Source organism: Myotis myotis, unplaced genomic scaffold, assembly GCF_014108235.1.
Source record: "Myotis myotis isolate mMyoMyo1 unplaced genomic scaffold, mMyoMyo1.p scaffold_m19_p_10, whole genome shotgun sequence".
Classification (NCBI taxonomy): Eukaryota; Metazoa; Chordata; class Mammalia; order Chiroptera; family Vespertilionidae; genus Myotis; species Myotis myotis.
In genome coordinates this window covers 12204405-12228392 of record NW_023416314.1, presented here as the reverse complement: position 1 = coordinate 12228392, position 23988 = coordinate 12204405, and the positions used below count along the sequence as shown (strand labels likewise).

The window sequence follows — 23988 nt, the reverse complement described above, 5'->3', positions numbered from 1 at the left end:
CAGTAAGATCCTACTTCAGACCCACTATGATAGCTATAATAAAAAAGATAGATAGTAACACATTGTCAAGGAGATGAAGGAATTAGAACCATTATAAACTGCCAGTGGAAATATATAATGGTGCAGCCATATTGGAAAATAATCTGGCAGTTTCTCATGGTTAAACTTGAACTTGCCATATAATTGAGCAATTGTAGTCCTCGGTATATATGCACAAGAGAAATAAACATGTTCATGTAAAACTTTTACATAAATGTTTATAGCGGCATTATTTACAATATAACCAAAAAGTAGAAACAACGCAAATATTCATCAACTGGTGAATGGGTAAATAAAATGTGGTATATCCATACAATGGAATATTATTCTACAATAAATAGAAATGCTGATATATGCCACAGTATTGATAAACCTGATAAGTGAAAGAAGCCAGTCATAAAGGACCACATATTATATGATTCCATCTATATGAAATGTGCAGAGTAGGCAAATCCATAGAGATGGAAAGTAGATTAGTGGTTGCCTAGGGCTGAGACTTATGGGGATTGGGAGGTGATAGCTACGAGGTACATTTTCTTTTTGGAAAATGAAAATGTTCTGAAATTGACAGAGTACACTAAAAGCCATTGGGTTATACACTTTAAATGGGTGAGTTTTATGGCATGTGGATTATATCTCAAAAAGATTTCAATATATTGAATATTTACTCAGCTACAGTAATGAATGTGAATATTGCACAGATGAAAGGCAGAAAAAATAAAATGAAGATGCTGTGTGTGAAGAAACATAAGAAAAAGGAAGAGAGAAAAGAAAATAGGATAGAAAAAAATCAACATGTCATTCTATCTAATAAAGAGGGAATATGCTATTTGACCCTCACACCATCCCAAAGGTGGCAGTGCCCACAGCCAATAAGGAGGAAATATGCTAATACACTGTCCTGCCCTCAAAGATGGCAGCATCCATAGCCAATAAGGAGAGAATATGCTCATTGACTGCCACGCCCTCAAATATGGTGGTGCCCACAGTCACAAGATGGTGGTGCCCAGTCCCCTCAGACCCGCCATGTGCCTGCCTCCAGAGTCCCCCAGTCCCCTTTGATTCTATAATGATATGATTCAGTGATATTATAACTGCCCAGAGCCGGCCAGAGGCACAGGCAAGCCTTGGATGGTGGCTGCCCAGCCGATGCCCGAGGTGCAGGCAAGCCTCGGCTGTTGGCTGCCCAGCCACCCAGGGCTGGCCTGAGGCGCAGGAAAGCCTGGATGGCAGCTGCTCAGCCACTCAGAGCCAACCAAGGCTCAGGTAACCAGGGCCAACTGAGGCCTGCGCTGCCGGCACTGGCAGCAGCAGAGGTGTGATGAGGCGTCACCTTCCCCTGATCGCTGGGTCACTTCCCACCCCTGAGGGCTCCCGGACTGTGAGAGGGGGCAGGCCGGGCTGAGGGACTCCCTCTCCAGTGCATGAATTTTCATGCACCGGGGCCTCTAGTATAACAATAAAACAGCCAGAAGAGAATTGAACAAGAATCAGAGAAGAGCATAATGAAAAAAGGAAAGATGACAAAGGAAAAGAAAGAATAAGAAAATAGGAAAAAAACAATAAGAAAGAAGATAAGGATATATTAGAAAATATAAAGGGAAAGATAAGAAGAAATGAAGAACTAATTATTCATAGTAGATAGATGCTCTAAGATATCTTGTACTAATAGTAAAAAGAGATTGTTGTGATTCAGTATTTTGTCCAAGCCATAATATTGGGATTCCCTATCGACAGCACGTCTGTGATTTTTGGGACACTGAATAAACACAGACGATAATAATGATGCAAGAAATGACATCCAAAGAAAGGAACTGTAATGCTGTACTTTTAAAACTTTTTTAAATATATTTTTTATTGATTTCAGAGAGAAAGAGAGAGGGGGAGAGAGAGAGAGAAACATCAATGATGAGAGAATTACTAATAGGCTGCTTTCCACATTCCCCACACTGTGGATCTAGCTTGCAACCTGGGCATTTGTGCTGACTGGGAATCAAACCATGACCTCCTGGCTCACAGATCAACACTCAATCTCCAAGCAATGCAGGCTAGCATTTTTAAAAAACGTTTTTTGTATAAAATTTTTGTATAAACTTTTTAAAAAATCAAAAGTATATACATTTAATATTATTTTGTATTAGTTTCAGGTGTACAGCATAGTGGTTAGACAATCACATACTTTATGTAATGCTATACTTGTACTTTTTTCCCCCTAAGGGTAAAAGTTGCTGGGTAGAGAATGGGGTGGCGGAGGGAGGAAAGAGTGGTAGGTCAGGTTCATTTTTAATGAGCTTCTGAGAGCAGGATAGAGAATTGTCTCAAGTAAGCTTTTGAAATCCTGATTAGCCTTTCCCTTATATTGTTGGCTAATTCAAGTGAAGGCCAGAGAGCTTTAGTGAAAGATTTCCCCAAAATCTACCCCAATATCCTATATTCCATCACTATCTACACTAATAAAAGAGAAACATGCAAATTTTTTTCAGTGTCTTAATTATTTATTGTGTCATCTATTTTTAATTTTTTTTAATTAAATCTTTATTGTTCAGATTATTACAGTTGTTCCTCTTTTTTCCCCCCCATAGCTCCCCTCCCCCTGGTTTCCACCCCCCCCCCTCTGCCCTCACCCCCCCCCCTGTCCTCATCCATAGGTGCACAATTTTTGTTCAGTCTCTTCCCACATCCCCCACACCCCTTCTCCCCCCCCCCCCCCCAAGAATAGTCAGTCCACTCCCTTTCTATGCCCCGGATTCTATTATAATCACCAGTTTATTCTGTTCATCAGATTATTTATTCACTTGATTTTTAGATTTACTTGTTGATAGATGTGCATTTGTTGTTCATAGTTTGTATCTTTACCTTTTTCTTCTTCCTCTTCTTAAAGGATACCTTTCAGCATTTCATATAATACTGGTTTAGTGGTGATGAACTCCTTTAGCTTTTCCTTATCTGTGAAGCTCTTTATATGACCTTCAATTCTGAATGATAGCTTTGCTGGATAAAGTAATCTTGGTTGTAGGTTCTTGCTATTCATCACTTTGAATATTTCTTGCCACTCCCTTCTGGCCTGCAAAGTTTCTGTTGAGAAATCAGCTGACAGTCGTATGGATACTCCCTTGTAGGTAACTGACTGTCTTTCTCTTGCTGCTTTTAAGATTCTCTCTTTGTCTTTTGCTCTTGGCATTTTAGTTATGATGTGTCTTGGTGTGGTCCTCTTTGGATTCCTTTTGTTTGGAGTTCTCTGCGCTTCCTGGACTTGTAAGTCTACTTCTTTCACCAGGTAGGGCAAGTTTTCTGTCATTATTTCTTCAAATAAGTTTTCAAATTCTTGCTCTCTCTCTTCTTCTGGCAACCCTATAATTTGGATGTTGGTACGCTTGAAGCTGTCCCAGAGGCTCCTTACACTATCTTCGTATTTTTGGATTCTTTTTTCATTTTGCTTTTCCGGTTGGGTGTTTCTTGCTTCTTTGTATTTCAAATCTTTGACTTGATTCTTGCGATCCTCTAGTCTGCTGTTGGGACTCTGCATAATATCCTTTATTTCAGTCAGTGTATGCTTAATTTCTAATTGGTCCTTTTTCATAACCTTGAGGGTCTCACTAGATTTCTTGAGGGTCTCACTACATTTATCAGCAGTCTCACCAGACTTTTTGAGGGTCTAAATTTATTGGCGGTTTCTAGAAAGTTCTTGAAAAACCTTAAAAGTGTGGTTTTGAACTCTATATCCAGTAGTTTGCTTTCCTCCATTTCTGTCTTTTGTGTCCTGTTTCTTTGTCTCCGCACTTTTTATGCTTCCCTGTGTTGATAGAGTGGCTTTCTGTGCTAGGTGTCCTATAGGGTCCAGTGGCTCAGCCTCCCCAATTACCTGAGGTGGACACTCTTGGTGAACCCCCTTGTGGGCTTTGTACACAGTCTTGTTGTAGTTAAGCCTTGATTGTTGAAGGTAACACTGGGAGGGATTGACCTCCAGGCCAATTGGCTGTGAGAATCAGCTGTGTCTGCAGTGGGAGAACTTCTGTGCTGGAAACTCCAGGGCAAGACTTGCTTCAGTGGGGCTTTGGTGCTCACTGAGTCTGCCCTCTGAGTGTGTCCTTTATGGATCGGAGGAGCTGCAATCTGGATGGTCCTAATTTGACCACCGGGCACACTGGCTCCTGGATCTAAGGAGGTGCTAATCTAGCCTCTTCCTGAGGCTACCCAGCAGGAGCTCAGCTGTGAAGCAATGCTAGTTGCCCTGGGGCCTTGGGCCAGCTGCAGTTTGTTAGGTAATTTTCAGATTGCAAAGGGCCAGGCCTTTCATATGCAAAAGCCGGCACACAGCTTGGGTGGGGCGGGGGTCCCAGGGGATCAACATGGCGGAGCAAGCAGCTATGGCTACCCTAAGAGGCCCCGTTTCTCAGTGTCCTGGCAATCACTGCAAGCACCTCTGAGAGAAAGCTGCCCTTTAGTTCCGACCGATGCCAGACAGTCCAGTTTCTCCCTTATGAGTCTGGGTCCCCAGAGACTCGCCCAGAACTGGAGCTCAGAGCTTGAGACTCCCTCCTGATTGAAAAAGACAGCCGTGTCCTCAGCCTCCAGTCCTCTCCGCATGGGCCTCTGTACCTCTGAATTTTACTTCCGTACTGCACCTCTTCTGAGTCTCGGTATGCTTTTCTCTTTCCTTCTAGTTGTAGAATTTCCACGCAGCCAGCCTCCCTGTGGTTCTGGATGATGTTCGTTTTGTCTTTTTGTTGTATTTTTGAAGTGGTTGTGTGAGGCAGCAATTTCAGGTGTTTACCTATGCTGCCATCCTGGTTCCTCCAAAACATGCAAATTAACCATCACTCCATCACTCTGCTACACCCACAAGCCATGCCCACCAGCCAATCAGGAGTGAGTATGCAAATTAACCAGACTAAGATGACAGCGGCCACAAAGCTGGAGTGAGCAGGAGGCTTGGGTTGCCCCTGGCGATGGAGGAAGCCAAGCTTCCCGCCTGCCCTGGCCGGCCCTGGGCTCTTCTCAAGGCTACAAAGTTTCAATTATAGAAGATAAATAAATCACAGATACCTGCTTCCAGCCTGCCCTTGCCTCTGCTCAAGGAGGCGCTGAAAAAAAAAGAATGAAAGGAGAGGCTGGGATCTTGTGTTGCCAGGGGGTGTGGCCAGCCTGAAAATGGCCCACAGCCCCTCACTCAGGCTGGCCAGGCATCTCAGTGGGGACCCCCACCCTGAAGGGAGTGTGGCCAGTCTGAAAATGGCCCTCAGCCCCTCACTCAGGCTGGCCAGGCACCCCAGGAGGACCCCCACCCTGATCCAGGACACCCTTCAGGGCAAACCAGCCAGCCCCCACCTGTGCACCAAGCCTCTATCTATACTAATAAAAGGGTAATATGCAAATTGACCCTAACAGCAGAACAACTGGGAATCACTGGTCACTATGACACACACTGACCTCCAGGGGGGCAGACGCTCAATGCAGGAGCTGGCCCCTGGTGGTCATTGTGCTCCCACAGGGGGAGCTCTGCTCAGCCACAAGCCAGGCTGATGGCTGTCAGTACAGCGGTGGTGGCAGAAGCCTCTCCCGCCTCAGCAGCATTAAGGATGTCCGACTGCAGCTTAGGCCTGCTCCTCGCTGGCAAGTGGACATCCCCTGAGGGCTCCCGGGCTGCCAGAGGGATGTCTGACTGCCAGCTTAGGCCCAATCCCCCGGGGAGTGGTCCTAAGCCAGCAGGTGGACATCCCCCAAGGGGTCCCAGACTGCGAGAGGGCACAGGCCGGGCTGAGGGACTCCCCCGAGTGCACAGATTTTTGTGCATCCAGCCTCAAGTTGGAATATAATTAGAATGATGCAATTGAGTGTGAGGGGAGGAAATAAACAGGCATCTCAGCCACCTGCCATACCCTTCTCTGGTAGGGGATTACATTTCTAATGGTATCTTTGTGGAAGAAAGGACAAAAACATTAAACCAGTAAGACTTGAAGTGGTTTTTTGTATCATATACTCTATGTTGGATGAGATGAATACACCTAGCTATGACATGGAAAGACTAACAGAAAATTTCTTTCTTTTTAATGCAGATACTTCACGCTTCCAAATTATGTACAATTTCTAGCAGTTTATTCTCTCACTTAGGCACAATCATAATTTGGAACCAACTTTGAATTCTTAGGAAGCAAGTTTTTCTACTGAGCCCTGGACAACAAATATTTCAAATAGAATCCAGTGTGATAATTTGGGATTATTTCAGTAGCCTTACTAATCCCAAGCTGCTGATTATGAGGCAAGACCAAACTTTGCAGAGATCTTCCCCCAGCCGACTGCAGACATTAGGTATAAGCCAGCACCTTCTTCCCAGTGCATTTATGGTCTCCACACTCTACTTTCCCGTTAGATCTTTGCAGTCATCTAGATGTTGGTAACTCACCTTGTTTGATGAGAATTTCAGAGTCTGACATTTTTCTTCAGGAGAATTGGTAGCCACTAATTTCTTGGAGAGTATCCTTCAAAATCTGTGGGCAGTTTTCACTTGTCAGACCATTAGATTGACATAAATGTGTTAAACACTGATATTGAGTGATACAAACCAGGTTCTTCCCCAGCAACTTTTGTGCTAGCCCCTTGTCATGACGGATGGCCATGTGCATCTGCAGATGCGCATTGCAACAATATCAACTGAGCACAATATTATAATTTGGAAGAATGAATAGAGACAGCTTCACTGTTGGACTCACAGACACTGATGAGTATTGTTGTAAATTCTGCAGTATCTAGAGATGTGTTGCTGTAGGCACTTAGAATGTGACCCCCCACGTCACCATCACTGAGCTGCCCGCAATGCTGCAAGGTGGCTAATGTTCTTGTTGGATTTTCAGGGGCATATACTCTATCTACCAGATGGTCCACTTTCAGGATCTTCATAATTTTCAAATTGCATATGAATTTTGAAATAACCTAACTAATCAGCAGTTGGGGTATCTTAAATAATTTCCTGATGATCAATTATTAACTGTGTTGGCGAGGGATCTTTGCCTATGTGTGTGGGGGTAGTTTCTATATCTGAAGCTGTTCCTTCAATTTCTAGGATATGTAGTTACATGGCCTCTCTGGCTAGGGACTTCCAGACCACTGAAATGTTAACTTTGCATCCCTGAGGAATTCATTATAGATTCTGCATGTAGAATAGTAATTATTCTATAATTACTATCTTAAAAATGTCCTAGAGAGAAAGACAAATTAGCGCTATGATATGAGCAGTATGGTAATGCTATCACCAGACTGTTGCTTCTATTTATAAAACTTAGATTTTTTTTTTATCACTGTTTTTATTAGTTACATATGTTCCTTATGAGAAGTTCTTTTTAAATAATTGTCCTAATATCCGGTAAAGCGAGGCCAGTGATCAGCCTTAGTTAAACAGGGCATATGTTTGTAACCAAGACTGTCAGGTGTCCTTGAAGGTGGAATGAAAACCTCTCGGTGTGTAAATCCAAGGAAGCGGGTGATAGACACCCAGCTCTTCATAGTGATCCTAAACAGTCGCTGAAAGTCTGCCTAAATGTAAGGTCCATCCGGATTGACCTGTCTGCCAAGAGGTCCTGGGAAGAGGCTCTTGCACTTTTTTATGTAACAGTGACCCAGCAATATCCCATTTAAGGCCATAGAATAAAGTTCTTGGAGCAAGAAGAGCTGGAGTAACAAAAGGAGCTGACTTTAGACACAGTACTTAAGATATTTAAATGTTCTTGGATAACATATACCTTCCTAAAACAAAAACACTTCAGGAACACAAAGCTAGTAAGAGTAATTCAGTGGAATAAATGAATACTTGGAATATCATTTTTTTACACGACAATTCCAATCCTCCTCATACATTCTCTGCCAGGCCCCTTTCAGTACCTCCTGTGACCAGTTTCTTACCTGATTTCCGGGGTGCAGTTGGAAGAAAGGAGACTTGGGAAAGGGGACACAGAGCCTAAAATGAAGTGGAACAGTTGCAGGAAACCTGCCTTTCAGAGTATTTCCTCATGAGACCTTGCCCTTCCCTATTTGACCTCTTCTCAGGCTACCCTGGTTTCCCTATTTCAGTCTATCTAGGGAACTGAGGTGGCAGCTGCATGTGCCCTATTTGAATGCGACCTCTCATGTTTACAGCACACTGCAAAGACTGCACATTGCTCTACTAACATCGTAAAGCACATGCACTAAATTTCTGTTAACATGTCAGAGACAGTAGGTCTGGCAATCCAGAACCAAGGACAAAGATTTTCTCTTTTTCCCTCCCAGAGAATTTTCTGTCCATACTTTTTAGAAGTTAACTAACATCTTAGTAGGTATTCAAATGAAGACATGATCTCAAAGGAATGGAACAGGATAAGATGAGGAGAGGTGTGCTGAGGGACCCAGGGCACTAGGATGGTACATGGTGGGTACCATTTTTAAACTTCCTGCAACTTCCTGTCCTAGAGGTTGTCTTGGGTGCATGAGAGCTACTTGGAGGTGGGAAAGTCATGAGGATGAAACATTTGGACAAGTGAGTTTGTTGTCATTGCAATTTCACAAAGGAAGTGGAATTGTAGAAGTAGCCTAAGCGTGAACTGATAAGTCAATTATTTCCTAGTAAACCAATTTAATTTAATGTCTATATAATGTGCTTAGGTATGTTGCCAACTGGAAGGAAATTGCTACAAGCGACTCTTCAGTTAACTTCAAAAGTAGGTGATTTTTAGCAATACTTTATGGGAAGTTCTTCTGAACAAAAATGATACATTCCACATATGTACACATTTCTTAGCACCTAACATTTCCACACCCTGCACAGTATATAGACATAAGTAAATTTGCCAAGTCATTATTATCTTATAGTAAGACTGTCAATTGGAAATAGAAGGATTTTTTATTTTATATAGGGTTAAATTTTTTTCCAGTTTGAAACCATACTTCATTTTCAATGTAGCTAGAAATATCCAATAGCTATTTTTAAGCAGAAAAGAGCTCCTTTACTTTTCCTTCTTATAGCATTATTAGCACAAAAAATAACATTTCTGTTTATAAATGATACTGAGTGTCTATAAAAATGAATGTATTTTATTTGTGGAAATTAAAAATTTTAAAGCACAGAATACATTTTTAGAAAACCAATTTTACTACTTTTACCCATTTATGGTTAACAGTTGGAATGTTAGAATGTACTTAGGTAATGTATAGTTAAGTAAATCAAATCAAATAAGGAATTCAAAAGCAACTGATCTTCTTGAGTTATTAATGAATCCTTTTCTAAAGTTGCATACTTCATGGTTTCAATTATTAAATAAAAATTATTTAATGAGCAAACTTCACTTGACTAAATAAATGCCTCAAAATATAAGAAGTAATGTTTAGGTTCTATGCCACTCTTGTCCCTCAGTGGTCCATAACACAGAGCAGTTGAAGAAGCACAGCATCATAACCCAGAAATATCAACACCTAACATAGCCAAGTCTAATCATGGTTGTTGTATAGTCTGAGCTTAGGAGTTCTCTCCTGCTGTCATCTGTGGGAGGCGGTAACACGGAGAAGTTACAATTGTGGAGAGCTGGTTCAGAGTGCCTGATGTTGATTTTTGGCTCTACTGCTTACTGGCTGTGTGATCTTGGGCAAGTTACTAGTTCAGTTTCCTCTTCTGTAAAATTAGATTAACAATAGTACAAGGTTATAGGTAGCAATGACGTACTAAGGAAAAACGTGTGAAGAGCTTAGACTAGTTCGGTGATGGCGAACCTATGACACGCGTGTCAGAGGTGACACGCGAACTCATTTTTTTGGTTGATTTTTCTTTGTTAAATGGCATTTAAATATATAAAATAAATATCAAAAATATAAGTATTTTACTATGGTTGCAAATATCAAAAAATTTCTATATGTGACACGGCACCAGAGTTAAGTTAGGGTTTTTCAAAATGCTGACACGCCGAGCTCAAAAGGTTCGTCATCACTGGACTAGTTCCTGGCAGGGAATTCATACTCTATAATTAGCCCTAATCTAGCCACTGTGTCCAGCTCATTGCTACCACCACACCACGGTCCAGGTTGCTATCATCCCTCTGCAAGCTTGTGTGACAGCCTCCAAACCCATTACCCCTTTCCCCCCTCCCCCCGCCCCAGGCCATTCCCCACACAACAGACAGTGATCTTTCACAATGTAAACCAACGCAATTAGAACACAGGATCCCTTCTTTAGCAATCCCCATGTGGGAGTGCTCACTTACAGTGTTTTATAGTATTAACTCATTTGATCTTCAGCCCAATGAGTTCTATCATCTGCATTTTACAGATGAGCAAGCAAAGAGATGGGTTACTTGCTCAGGGTCTCACAGTAAGAACCTGTGAGGGCTGCCAGCTCCAGAACCCATGTTCTTAACCAGGACCACTTCTGCTGCCTCTCAGTTTTCACTGCGCTTGGAACCAAGTCCCGACTTTAGAATGGCTCTGGCTCTGGCTCTGGCTTAGCTTTCCACTCTAATCATGTCCCACTTGCCCCCTCACTCACAGCCTCTTGCCTGTTCCTCAAACATTCTGTGGTTTCCACTTGGGGGTTTAATGGAGTTGGTGGTCTTCTACAGAACAGTTTTAGGGAACTATCTTCACTAAGGGCAGGGAGTTGTCCTGTTTGCTACTGAATCCCCAATGTGTGTAGCACACAGTAAGTTTTCAATGACAGATCAAAGAACAGAAAGGAATGACAAGTAAAAAAAGTGGGAGCATAGAATATAAAATATTGAGTTAAAAGATTACAGCCCTAGCCGCTTTGGCTCAGTGGATAGAGCATTGGCCTGCAGACTGAAGGGTCCCAGGTTTGATTCCGGTCAAGGGCACATGCCCAGGTTGCCGGCTCAATCCCCAGTAGGAGGCAGCCAATTAATGATTCCTTCTCATCATTGATGTTTCTATCTCTCCCCCTTTCTCTCCCTCTAAAATATATTTTAAAAAGAGAGAGCGATTACAGGCATACCTTGGAGATATGGCAGGCTCAGTTCCACACCATCTCAATAATGCAATAAAGTGAATCATAATCTTTTTGCTTGTGGAGGGTCTTGCTTTCCATTTGTTAAAAAAAAAAAAGCGATATCTGTGAAGCATAATAAAGTGAAGTGCCACGAAACGAGGTCTGCCTGTACCGATGGCAGACAGATGGAAAGATACAGTATGATGATTGGAAGGAGCACAGGAGAAAGTGAAATTTATTTTAAGTGGGAGAGGTCTGCATTTATAGCTGAAGTCAGTAGAAGGTGAGACATTGAAGGTGCTGGCACTGGAGAAGAGGAGAGAATATGTGCCACTTCTTCAACAGCACAGGGTAATCTAATCCAGATATTTGGAAACTTTAGCTCTAGAGAGAGAAAAGGCTTCTATTCATTTATGAATAAAAAACTGTTAGCTAGTAGTGAATTATTGGGCACTAACTAAACGCCACGCGGAATGCTAAGTCCTTTACATGCACATTACATTAATTCTCACAAAAATGATTAGGTATGCACTGTTGTTAGCTCCATTTTATAGATGAGGACACTGGAAATTAGGTTAAATAACTTGCCACAAATTGCACAGCTAATCCTATATAATAAAAGCCTAATATGCAAATTGTCCCCTTGACCAAGAGTTCAATCAATTTGACCAGGGGGCGGGGCTGTCCAGGCAAACCGCGGGAAGAGAGGCCCTGGCCCTCGACAGTGGCATGCAGTCACGGGGAGGGAGGTCCCAGCCGGCAGCCAGCAGCTGTTAGGGACCCTATCTGTGAACAGATTTCATGCACTGGGCCTCTAGTTAGTAATAAATCAAACTCAAACCCAAGTCCTTCAGAGCCTTTTGTAGAGATAAACAATGAAATATAGTAGGAAACAGTAGGATGAACTAAAAAACTTGGGACATTTATGGCTTCAGTTAAGTAGGATATAAAGATAGGTGCTCTAACAGTGGTGAAAGGAATGTGGAATAGACCTTAGCCTGGTATATTGAATGAGTATATCTTATCGCATCAGGCATCTTTCTAAACATTTGTCATTCCTCTCTCTCTAGGTTTCAGGTTTCAACAAGAACAGAAATATATATATGACTATGCAGCGATATCAGAGGGCATGGGAACATCAAATAATACTTCATATGGAAATACTTAAGAAGAACCAAATTTTACTAGCCTAACACCTAATTCCCCTTATGGAACATAAATATAAAGTACTCTTTTCTTTTTTGAGCTATAGCCCTTCAAACCCTTATTACATTCGCTATACTTAAGAGATAAGTTATTCTGACTAGAATGACATATATTCTTGGCACAGAATCTACCCAATTAAGGAAGATTAAAAAGAAATAGAACATTGGACTAGATACAGTGGTCATAGAAAATACAGAAATTATTTCTGGTATTCTGAAAACTGTAATATTCTGACCATCACACTTAAATAAATATGCTTAGGTGCGAAAATCTTCAGCTTGTTTTTCTTCCTTTTTGAAGTATCTTCTACTTGAGCAATCACATCAGGCAGAATTCTTTTCACATTAAAAAAAAGGGGGGGGAGTGGGGGACAGTATAGCACATTCTCTTTTTATTAGGAAAGCAATAGGCTTACTAGAAGCCCCAGCCCTAGTCACCTTAGACATCCTTGAACAAAACGAGATCACTGGGGCACCCTTAGCTGAAGAAGCTGGAAAAGCAAGAACCTGTCTTTTGGCTTCCACAGTGGGAGGAGTCGAGGACTGCAGATGACTGTTGAGTCAAGAAAGAATCCACCACACCCTCCAGGTCTAAGCACCCTCTACTGCTGCCTGCCATCACACTTATCACACCGTCTTTAAAAATCTGTCTACAATCCTAATGACCAGAGCTTATAGCCCCAACTATAAAAAAAACAATTAAACATGGCCCATGTGACTCAGTGGTTAGAGCATCGACCTGAGCACCAAAGGGTCTCAGGTTTGATTCCAGTCAAGGGCACATACCTAGGTAGCAGGTTGGATCCTCTGAGGGTTGGGGTGCCTGCAGGAGGCAACCAATCAATGTGTCTCTCTCACATCTATGTTTCTTTCTCTCTCTCTCTCTCTGTCTCTCCCCTTCCCTCCCTTCCAATCTCTAAAAACCAATGGAAGAAATTTCCTTGGGTGAGGATTAACCAAAAAAGAAAACAACCCCCCCCCCCCACACACACACACAGACATATACACACAAATAAGCAGTAACAGACCTATTGTATTTAAGAAAAACATATTTATTGAAATATAATTTACATATAAATTCACCCATTTGAATGTTGAGTTTTGACAAATGTAATTTTCACAACAATTAAGTCATAAAGCATTTCTATCACCCTCAAAATGTGCATCTTTGCAGTCAATCCACTCATTCCACCCCAAGCCCTGGAACCTCTGATCTTTCAATCACTACAGTTCTGCCATTTCTAGGATGCCGTATAAATGGAGTGATACTACATGTAGCCTTTTTTGGTCCAGTTTCTTCCATTTAGCATAATGCTTTTGAGAGTCACTCTGTTGTTGCTTGCATCAGTTGTTCATTCTTTTTTAAATGACAGTTGTATTATTAAACCACAATTTGTATATCCATTCACCAGTCAATGGGCGTCTGGTTGTTTCCAGTTTGGGATCATAATGAATACAGGTGCTATGAACATCCATATCCTCTTCTTTATGGGGACATGTTTTAATTCCTCCTGGGAAATACCTGGGAGTGGAATTGCTGAGGCAAGCAATCTATATATATAAAAGCCTAATATGCAAAGTGTCCCCTCGGGAGTTCAACCAACTAGGAGTTTGATCACTTTCTATGATGTGTGCTAACCACCAGGTGGCAGCACGGAACAAAGGAAGGCCCCTGCCGGCAGCCAGCAGCCGGGGAAGGGGAGGCCCCGGCCGGTGTCCGGCAGGCACTAGGGACCCTACCCATGCACGAATTTCGTGCACTGGGCCTCTAGTGACTATATATTAACTGCTTTATAAGAATGTTTTTCTGAAGTGACTGTAGCATTTTGCATTTCTACCAGCAATGAATCCGTTTCAGACGCTCCACTTGGTTTTGTCACTTGGGGTTGTCAGGTGTTTCATCTCAGTGGTTCTAGTGGACGTATAGTGAATGTTTTCATTGTGACTTTAGTTTGCATTTTCCAAATGCCTCATGATGTTGAGGATCTTTAATGTGCTTACTTACCTTTGGATATCTTTTTTGGCAAAATGTCTGTTCAAATCTTTTACCCATTTTTAATTAGTTAAATGTGTATTTTGTTAAAAGATTTTAAGATATATATTCAAAACAAATCCTTTATCAGATACTGTTTTGCCATTCTGTGACTGGTGTTTTCCTTTTCTTAAACAATGTCTTTTTGGGAGAAAAGTTTCTAATTTTAATAAAGCCTCAGTTACAATTTTTTCTTTATGGTTCATGCTTTTAGTGTCTTGTCTAGGAAATCTTAAACCAAGGTCACAAAGGAGTCCTTATCCAGATTTTATAATTTTAGCTCTCACAATTAAGTATATTTTAATTTAATGATTATATACTAAAGGGTGTCCCAAAATTCACGCAAGAAGTAATTTTGGTAGAAAACACAGGTTTATAATTAAAAATTGTAAATTTTTTATTGATTCATAAAGTATACAGTATAGGGTTATGTATGGAATAGCATATAGGGTAAATGGCCTCCACGGCTTTGCTGGCACATACGTACTCTTTTGTTGAAATTTTCCATGACTGTTTTGCATAAATGTGGCTGAATTTCATTGATCACCAAAACGGGAAATTACACGACCAGGAAATGACTCATGCAGTAATTGAATTGTTTCTTGGGCTGAAATTGTCACATTTGGGGTTCAGAAAATCCACGAGTGATTGTTGAGAAACAAATGCATCCACAACGTGCCACTGTTTGGTGTGGATTTTGGGCTGGAGGCATCATCGGACCATTCGTCTTCAAAAATGAGGCTGCTCAGGCAGTAACAGTTAATGGTGCTCGTTATCTCGACATGATTATCCAGTTTTCTGTGCCTAAATTGCAAGATACGGATGTGGACGACATGTGGTTTCAACAAGACGGTGCCACATGCCATACAGCCCAAGAAACAATTCAATTACTGCATGAGTCATTTCCTGGCCGTGTAATTTCCCATTTTGGTGATCAGAATTGGCCGCCCAGATCATGCGATTTAACACCGTTGGACTTTTTTCTTTGGGGTTTTTTGAAGTCTAAGGTTTATGCCAACAAGCCCACAACCACCCACGCCTTGAAGGAGGAAATTGAGCACTGTATCAACAAAATTCAGCCACATTTATGCAGAACAGTCATGGGAAATTTCAACAAAAGAGTGCATATGTGCCAGCAAAGCTGTGGAGGCCATTTACCCGATATGCTATTCTATACATAACCCTATACTGTATCCTTTATGAATCAATAAAAAATTTACAATTTTTAATTATAAACCTGTGTTTTCTACCAAAATTACTTCTTGCGTGAATTTTGGGACACCCTTTAGTATAGTGGGAGGGAAGGTTTGAAATTCATTTCCTTGCATATGGATATGCACTAATTTTTAGGAAGACTATCGTTTCCCTATTATGCTACCTTGGAGCCCTAGCTGAAAATGGCATATATGTGAGTCTATTTCTGGATTCTTTATCCTGTTCCATTGATCATTTTGTCTTGTCTTTATGGCAATACCATTTTTGTTATTATGGATTTAGCTTAAGTTGACCAAACTTGGTTTTTTTTTTTCTTTTTGTTGATCCTCACTTGAGGATATATTTTTTTTCCCATTGATTTTTAGGGAGAATGGAAGAGAGAGGGAAAGACAGAGAGAAACATCAATGTAAGAGAAACTCATCGATTGGTTGCCTCCTGCACGTGCCCGGACCAGGGCCTGGGCCAGGGAGGAGCCTGCAACTAGGGTACATGCCCTTGACTGGAATCAAACCCAGGACCCTTCGGTCCGCAGGCTGACACTCTATCCACTGAGCCAAACCAGCTAGGGCTTGTTTTTTGTGTTGTTGTTTTTTTCTTTTCAAAACTGTTTTGGCTATTCTAATTCCTTTGCATTCCCATAAAAATTGTACCAGCAGATTGTCAAGTTCTAAAAGAGAAAAAAAAGCCTGATGAAATTTGATTGGATTGCATTGATTCTATATATCAATTTAGGAGAGAGATGCCATCTTAATAGAGCATATTAATCCATGAATATGGTACATCTCCCTGTATATTTAGGCCCTTGGTTTCTCAGTAATGTTTTGTAAATTTTAATGTATAGGTTTCATATCTTTTATAAAAATTATGCCAAACTCCCTGGCCAATGTGGCTCAGCTGGTTAGAGCATTGTCCCAGCAGCAAAGAGTTACTGGTTTGATTCCCAATCAGAGCACATGCCTAGGTTACAGGTTCGATCCCCCATCAGAGTGTGTGTACAGGAGGCAGCCAAATGATTTTTCTCTCATAAATCGATGTGTGTGGCTTCTCCTCCCCCCTTCCCCCCCCAATCAGTAGAGCATATCTATCCTTGGGTGAGGATTGGCGAAAAAATTATGCCAAACTATTTTTTTATGCTATTGTTTTTACATTTCATTTTAAACTGTTCATTGCTGGTTATAAAGAAAATTTCAGACACTTAATTTCCTGATCTAGTTGACTTTTATTTGACAATTCATAAATTGGAAAGCATTAAGTCTAGAAGACAGGAAAGAGTTTCCAAGGGTTGTACAAAGTGAGAGAGTTTCATAGACCAAAGTGAGCAGGAACAAGAAAGTTACACTGGGCACTGTTAATTGTTACACAGAGTGCTTTCCTTATACGGAGCAAAGGGAAGCTTGGAGCAGGGTTAGGTAACTGGTGCTAAGCAGGCACGTGCTCATTGGTTGGCACAGAGTTGTTTTCTGGGAGAGCTGAGTACAGGAATTTAGTTAAGCTTTCGTTTGCTGACATGGGGTTTAGCATAAGCAACTCCATCTTGGGCCTAGTCAGGACACTTTGACACTAGTACATAGAAATATTATTGGTATTTTGTATATTGACCTTTATCATAATTACCTTGTTAAACTCACTGGTTCTAACTTTTTAATTAAAAATGTGTTTTTTATTGATTTTAGATTTTAGAGACAGGAAGGGAGAGGGAGAGAAAGCATCAATGTGAGAGAGAAACATCGATACATGCCTCCACTGGGGATTGAACCAGCAACTTTTTAGTGCACAGGGCGATGCTCAAAAAACTGAGCCACTCAGGCAGGGCTGGTTCTAGACTTTAAAAAAATATAGATTCTAGAATTTTCTACATAGGAGACATCATCTGCAAATGATTATAACTATACTCCCTTTACAAACTGTCTTTTTATTCCCTTTATTATTATTATAATAATACTAGGGGCCCAGTGCACGAAATTCGTGCACTGGGGGTGGGGGGTGTCCCTCAGCCCAGCCTGCCCCCTCTCACATACTGGGAACCCTCAGGGAATGTCCTAGTGACAGCTTAGGCCCGCTCCCTGCTCCCCTTGGGGAGTGGGTCTAAGCCGCAGTCTGGCCTCCCTTTGTGGGAGGTGACCGGGCTGATCAGGGGAAGGCACCAGCCCCATCACCCCGCAGCCAGCAAGGTTTTTTCATCAACACAGACACCAGTCCCTTCACCATAAAAAAATGACAACTTTCTTTAGGCATTTTCAAGATGTATCTTTCATATAATAATAATTTATTATTTTTTTATCCTCACCTGAGGCTATGTTTCCATTGATTTTTAGAGAATGTGGAAGAGAAAGGGAAAGACAGAGAGAAACATCAAAGTGAGAGGAACACTTTGATTGGTTGCCTCCTGCATGAGTGCTGACCTGGGCCCCAGCCAGGGAGGAGCCTGTAACCTAGGTACATGCCCTTGGTCAGAATTGAACCCAGACCCTGCCATCGGCAGGCCAAGGCATTATCCACTGAGCCAAACTGGTTAGGGCAGGATATGACATTTCTTAGCCCTCCAGCAGCGGACCTTCGTTTTTTTCATCAGGAGTGTGGTGAAAAACCCTAGATCACCTTTTTGGATTCTTATTACCCAAGTTACTAAGAATATTACCAGTGGCATACAGGGAGCTTAGCCAATGAGCGGTCAGAAAAGGTGCTTCCTCTGGAGTTCACACCAATCGCCAGCTTGGCCCCCCGGCCCAGGCCTGACACCTCTGGCCCAGGCGTCAGGCCTGGGCAGGGGACCCCCATCTCCCCCTGATCACCAGCTCCACCCTTGCCCAGGCCTGACGCCTCGGCCAGAGATGTTGACCCCCATCACCCTCCGATCGCCGGATCGGCCCCTTGTCCAGGCCTGACGCATCTGCCAGAGGTGTCAGGCCTGGGCAGAGGACCCCCATCTCCCTCCCATCGCCAGCTCCACCCTCGCCCAGGCCTGACGCCTCGGCCAGAGGCGTTGACCCCCATCACCCTCCGATCGCCAGCTCGGCCCCCCGCCCAGGCCTGACACCTTGACCTCCATCACCCTCTAATTGCCAGATTGGCCCCTTGCCCAGGCCTGACGCCTCCGCCAGAGGTGTCAGGCCTGGGCAGGGCACCCCCACCTCCCCCCAATCACCGGCTCCACCCCCCGCCCAGGCCTGATGCCTCGACCTCCATCACCCTCTGATTGCCGGATTGGCCCCTTGCCCAGGCCTGACGCCTCCACCAGAGGTGTTAGGTCTGGGCATGGAACCCCTATCTCCCCTCCGATCACCGGCTTCTGGGCAGCTTCTGGGGTCGCACACAGGGGCCTGGATGGCGGCTCTCACGCTGGTGGCTGTGCTGTCCCGCCCTGCCTGCAGTATGCAAATTAGCCACCATCTTTGATGGCGGATAATTTGCATATCACACTGATTAGCCGATGGGAGGCGTAGCGAAGGTATGGTCAATTACCATGTTTGTCTATTAGATAGGCCTAGAGGCCTGTTGCACAAAGAGATTTGTGCAATAGGCCTTCCCTTCCCTTGGCTTCTGGCACCAGTTTTCCCCTGGCACCCAGGACCCAGGCCTTCGCTCTGGCTGGGCTCCAGCCAGAGGCTCCCCCCCCAGCCGTCAGGCCTTGTGGCTCCGCTGATCCTGGGGGCGTGAGGCCTCGCTGCTCGGCAGGCTTCGGGTACGTTTGGCTTCGCTCCACCGCTTGGAGCCTAGTATGCAAATTAACCGCCATCTTTGTTGGTGGTTAATTTGCATATCGCCCTGATTAGCCAAATTAGCCAATGGGAAGCGTAGCGAAGGTACGGTCAATTACCCTTTTTGTCTTTTATTAGATAGGCTATCTTTTTTTTTTTTTTTTGCCTTAGTACAGTGTTAAATAGACCTGGTAAGAGTAGCATTCTTACCTTCAGTTTATTACATCGATTGATTTTCAGATATGAAGCCAACTTGCTATTCCTGGAATGATGCCATTTGGTCTTTATCTTTTTAATCCTCACCCACAGATATTTTTTTCCATTGATTTTTTTTCCCCAGAGAGAATGGAAGGAAGGGATGGTGGGAGGGAGGGTGGGAGAGAGGGAGGGAGGGAGGGAGGAAGGGAGAGAGAGAGAGGAACGTTGATGTGAGAGAGACACATGGATTGGTTGCCTCCCACATGCACCCTGACAATGGCTGGGGAACAAATCTGTACCCCAGATAGGTATCCTTGACTGGTATTGAAACCATGACCCTCCCATCCCCAGGCCAACTCTAACCACTGAACCATGCAGGTCAGGACTGCCATTTGGTCTTTATATATTAATGGACTTGATTCACTAATATTTATAAGAACTTTTGCAACTATGTTCATGAAGGCCTACTGGTCTTTTGTTTTCTTTTTTGTAATTTTTGATATAAGGATAATCCTGATCTCATAAAATGGGCTCTTCTAATATCAGTAAATTTGTGCAACATTGGGATTATATCCTCCTTAGAAATAGAAGCCATTGACACATCAGGATTAAATTTTTTTTGTCCTTTTCATGCCTTGAATTTGAGAGGCTCATGAAATACACCTGTTCATGGTGTTTTACACTGCGGTAACTTAAAACAAATCTACAGTCAGCTGATTACCCTTTTCTTTCTTAAAATACTTCCAGCTCTTACAATCATGGATATTTTAAAAACATTGTTTAAGAAATAAGAAATATTAACTCTAATAGTATTAATAAAGAATTTTAATTCTATAGTGAATATTCCAACACCAGGAAACACTAGGAGACAATATATCAACCAAATATTAAGATCTACTAGCAAGGTTAACAACATTACACAGAATCAGGTTTCAAAAGTGTCAATTGAAGAACATGTATTGCTTCTGAAACTCATTTCTTGCAATACCACTGATCAGAGCTAATATAAAGTATACAATCCTTTTGTTTGCAAGAATGACTCACCCACACCCATTAGAAGGACTACTATAAAAACAATAACAGGTATTGGCAAGTATTTGGAAAAACTGGAGTTCTTGCGTAGTGTTAGTGTGAATGTAATATGGTGTAGCTGTAATGGAAAACAGTATGGTGGTCCTCAAAAAAACTTAAAAATAGAACTACCATATGATCCAGCAATTCCACTCTGGGTATATTCCCCAAAGAGGTAAAAGCAAGGTCCTAAAGAGATGTCTGTATAGCCAAGTTCACAGCAGCATTATTCAAAATAGTCAAAAGGGTGAAGCAACTCGTGTATATCAACATATAAATGAATAAACAAAATGTGGTATCTATACATACAAAAGCCCAGTGACCGAACGGCGAAACGACCAATCACTATGACGCGCACTGACCACCAGGGGGCAGATGCTCAATGCAGGAGCTACCCCCTGGTGGTCAGTGTGTTCCCACAGAGGGAGCTCTGCTTGGCTGACCCACAGTGGGAGCAGCCGCTAGCAAGCCCAGGGTGAGGCCGAGTCTCTGCACCTATCAAATACCTGAGACAATCCAGACCCTGGCCTGCCCCCACCAGCTGATGCAGGCCCTCTAAGGTGTGTTCTCGAAAGAGCATAGGCGATGGCAAGAGGGGATGTGACTGTGGACCCCCCGGGGAGGCTGCCCTGAACATCACTGAGAAACAGGACCTCTGAGGGCACGACTGAGAGCAGCCATAACTGCTCGCTATGCCCTGTTGATCCCCTGGGACCCCACCCCACCCAAGCCACAAGGCTTTTGCATATGAAAGGCCTAGCCCTTTGCAATCTGATAATTACCTAACAATCTGCAGCTGGCCCAAGGCCCCAGGGCAACTTGCATTGCATCACAGCTGGCTCCTGCTGGATAGCCTCAGGCAGAGGCTAGATTAGCACCTCCTTAGAGAGCCAGGAGCCAGTGTGCCCGGTGGTCAGAGTGGGACCATCCAGATTGCAGATCCTCAGATTCATAAGGGACACACTCAGAGGGCAGACTCAGTGAGCACCAAAGCCCCACTGAAGCAAGTCTTGTCCCAGAGAGGTGTCTCCAGCACAGAAGTTCTCCCACTGCAGACACAGCTGATTCTCACGGCCAATTGGCCTGGAGGTAAATCCCTCCCAGTGTTACCTACAACAATCAAGGCTTAACTACAACAAGACTGTGCACAAAGCCCACAAGGGGGTGCACCAAGAGTGTCTACCTCAGGTAATTGGGGAGGCTAAGCCACCGGGCCATATAGGACACCTAGCACAGAAAGCCACTCTATCAACACAGCGAAGCATGAAAAAATGCGGAGACAAAGAAACAGGACACAAATGACAGAAATGGAGGAATGCAAACTACTGGATATAGAGTTCAAAAAACACACTTTTAAGGTTTTTCAAGAACTTTCTAGAAACCGCCAATAAATGTAGTGAGACCCTCAAGAAATCTAATGAGACCCTCGATGTTGTGATAAAGAACCAACTAGAAATTAAGCATACACTGACTGAAATAAAGAATATTATACAGACTCCCAACAGCAGACTGGAGGATCGCAAGAATCAAGTAAAAGATTTGAAATACGAAGAAGCAAAAAACACCCAACTGGAAAAGCAAAATGAAAAAAGAATCCAAAAATACGAAGATAGTGTAAGGAGTCTCTGGGACAGCTTCAAGCGTACCAACATCTGAATTATAGGGGTGCCAGAAGAAGAGAGAGAGCAAGATTTTGAAAACCTATTTGAAGAAATAATGACAGAAAACTTCCCCTACCAGGTGAAAGAAATAGACTTGCAAGTCCAGGAAGCGCAGAGAACTCCAAACAAAAGGAATCCAAAGAGGACCACACCAAGACACATCATAATTAAAATGCCAAGAGCAAAAGACAAAGAGAGAATCTTAAAAGCAGCAAGAGAAAGACAGTCAGTTACCTACAAGGGAGTACCCATATGACTGTCAGCTGATTTCTCAACAGAAACTTTGCAGGCCAGAAGGGAGTGGCAAGAAATATTCAAAGTGATGAATACCAAGAACCTACAACCAAGATTACTTTATCCAGCAAAGCTATCATTCAGAATTGAAGGTCAGATAAAAAGCTTCACAGATAAGGAAAAGCTAAAGGAGTTCATCACCACCAAACCAATATTATATGAAATGCTGAAAGGTATCTTTTAAGAAGAGGAAGAAGAAGAAAAAGGTAAAGATACAAATTATTAGACAGGTACATGCAAAAAAATGGAACTAGATCACCTCCTTAAACCATACACAAAAATAAACTCAAAATGGATTAAAGACTTAAATGTAAGTCAGAAAACCATAAAAATCCTAGAAGAAAACATAGGCAGTAAAGTCTCGGATGTTTCTCATAGCAGTATTTTTTCTGATATATCTCCTCAGGCAAGGGAAACAAAAGAAAAAAAATACACAAATGAAACTACATCAAAGTAAAAAGCTTTTGCACAGCAAGGAAAACCATCAACAAAATGAAGACAACCCATGGAATAGGAGAACGTATTTGCCACTTTTCTAAAGAGGACATACAGATGGCCAAAAGACATATGAAAAGCTGCTCAACATCACTAATCATCAGAGAAATACAAATTAAAACCACAATGATATATCACCTCCTGCCTGTTAGAATGGACACCATCAATAAATCAACAAGTGCTGGCGAGGATGCAGAGAAAAGGGGACCCTCGTACTGTTGGTGGCAGTGCAGATTGGGGCAGCTACTGTGGAAAACAGTATGGAGTTTCCTCAAAAAACTAAAAATGGAACTGCCTTATTACCCAACAATTACACTCTGGGAATATATTCAAAGAAACCTGAAACACTACTTTGAAAGAACATATGTTCATTGCAGCATTACTTACAATAGCCAAGGTTTGGAAGCAACCCTAGTGTCCATCGGTAGATGAGTGGATAAAAAAAACCTGCGGTACATTTACACAATGGAATACTACTCAACCATAAAAAAGAAGGGACTCTTGCCCAGCTGGTGTGGCTCAGTGGTTGAGCATCAACCTGTGAATCAGGTCATGGTTTGATTCCCAGTCAGGGTACATGCCCAGGTTGTGGGCTTGATCCCCAGTGTGGGGCTTGCAGGAGGCAGCTGATCAACGATTCTCTCTCATCATTGATGTTTCTCTCTCTTTCCCTTCCTCTCTGAAATCAATATATATATATATATATTTTAAAAGGGGACTCTTACCTTTTGTGACAGTGTGGATGGATCTAAAGAGTATTATGCTAAGTGAAATAAGCCAGTTAGAGGAAGACAGTACCATATGATTTCACTTTTATGTGGAATCTGATGAACAAAATAAACTAACAAAATAGAAACAGACTCAGACACAAAGAACACTGACAACTGTTTGAGGGAAGAAGGGTTGGGGGTCTGCGTGAAAAATGTGACAGGGTTAAGAAAAAAAAGTAGACACAGACAATAGTCTGGTGATTGCCAGAGGGAAAGAGGGGTAGGGAAAGGTGGAAGAGGGGAGAGGAGAGGTAAATGGTGGCAGAAAAGAGTCTTGACTTTGGGTGGTGAGTGCACAATGCACTATGCAGATGATGTGTTAAAGAGCTGTACACCTGGTTTACAACTA

General features: G+C 42.6%; 1 protein-coding gene across 1 annotated transcript in view; it reads left to right on the top strand.

Moving 5' to 3' along the window:
* Positions 1 to 12474, top strand: part of CUNH11orf65 (chromosome unknown C11orf65 homolog) — a 76074-nt gene extending 63600 nt beyond the window's left edge. Inside the window, exons 8-9 of the mRNA XM_036324513.1 lie at positions 8674 to 8729; positions 12070 to 12474. Coding sequence (XP_036180406.1) covers positions 8674 to 8729; positions 12070 to 12167 — 154 coding nt within the window. The 3' untranslated portion in view covers positions 12168 to 12474. The remainder of the gene's footprint in view (positions 1 to 8673; positions 8730 to 12069) is intronic.
* The last annotated feature ends 11514 nt before the right edge of the window (positions 12475 to 23988 follow it).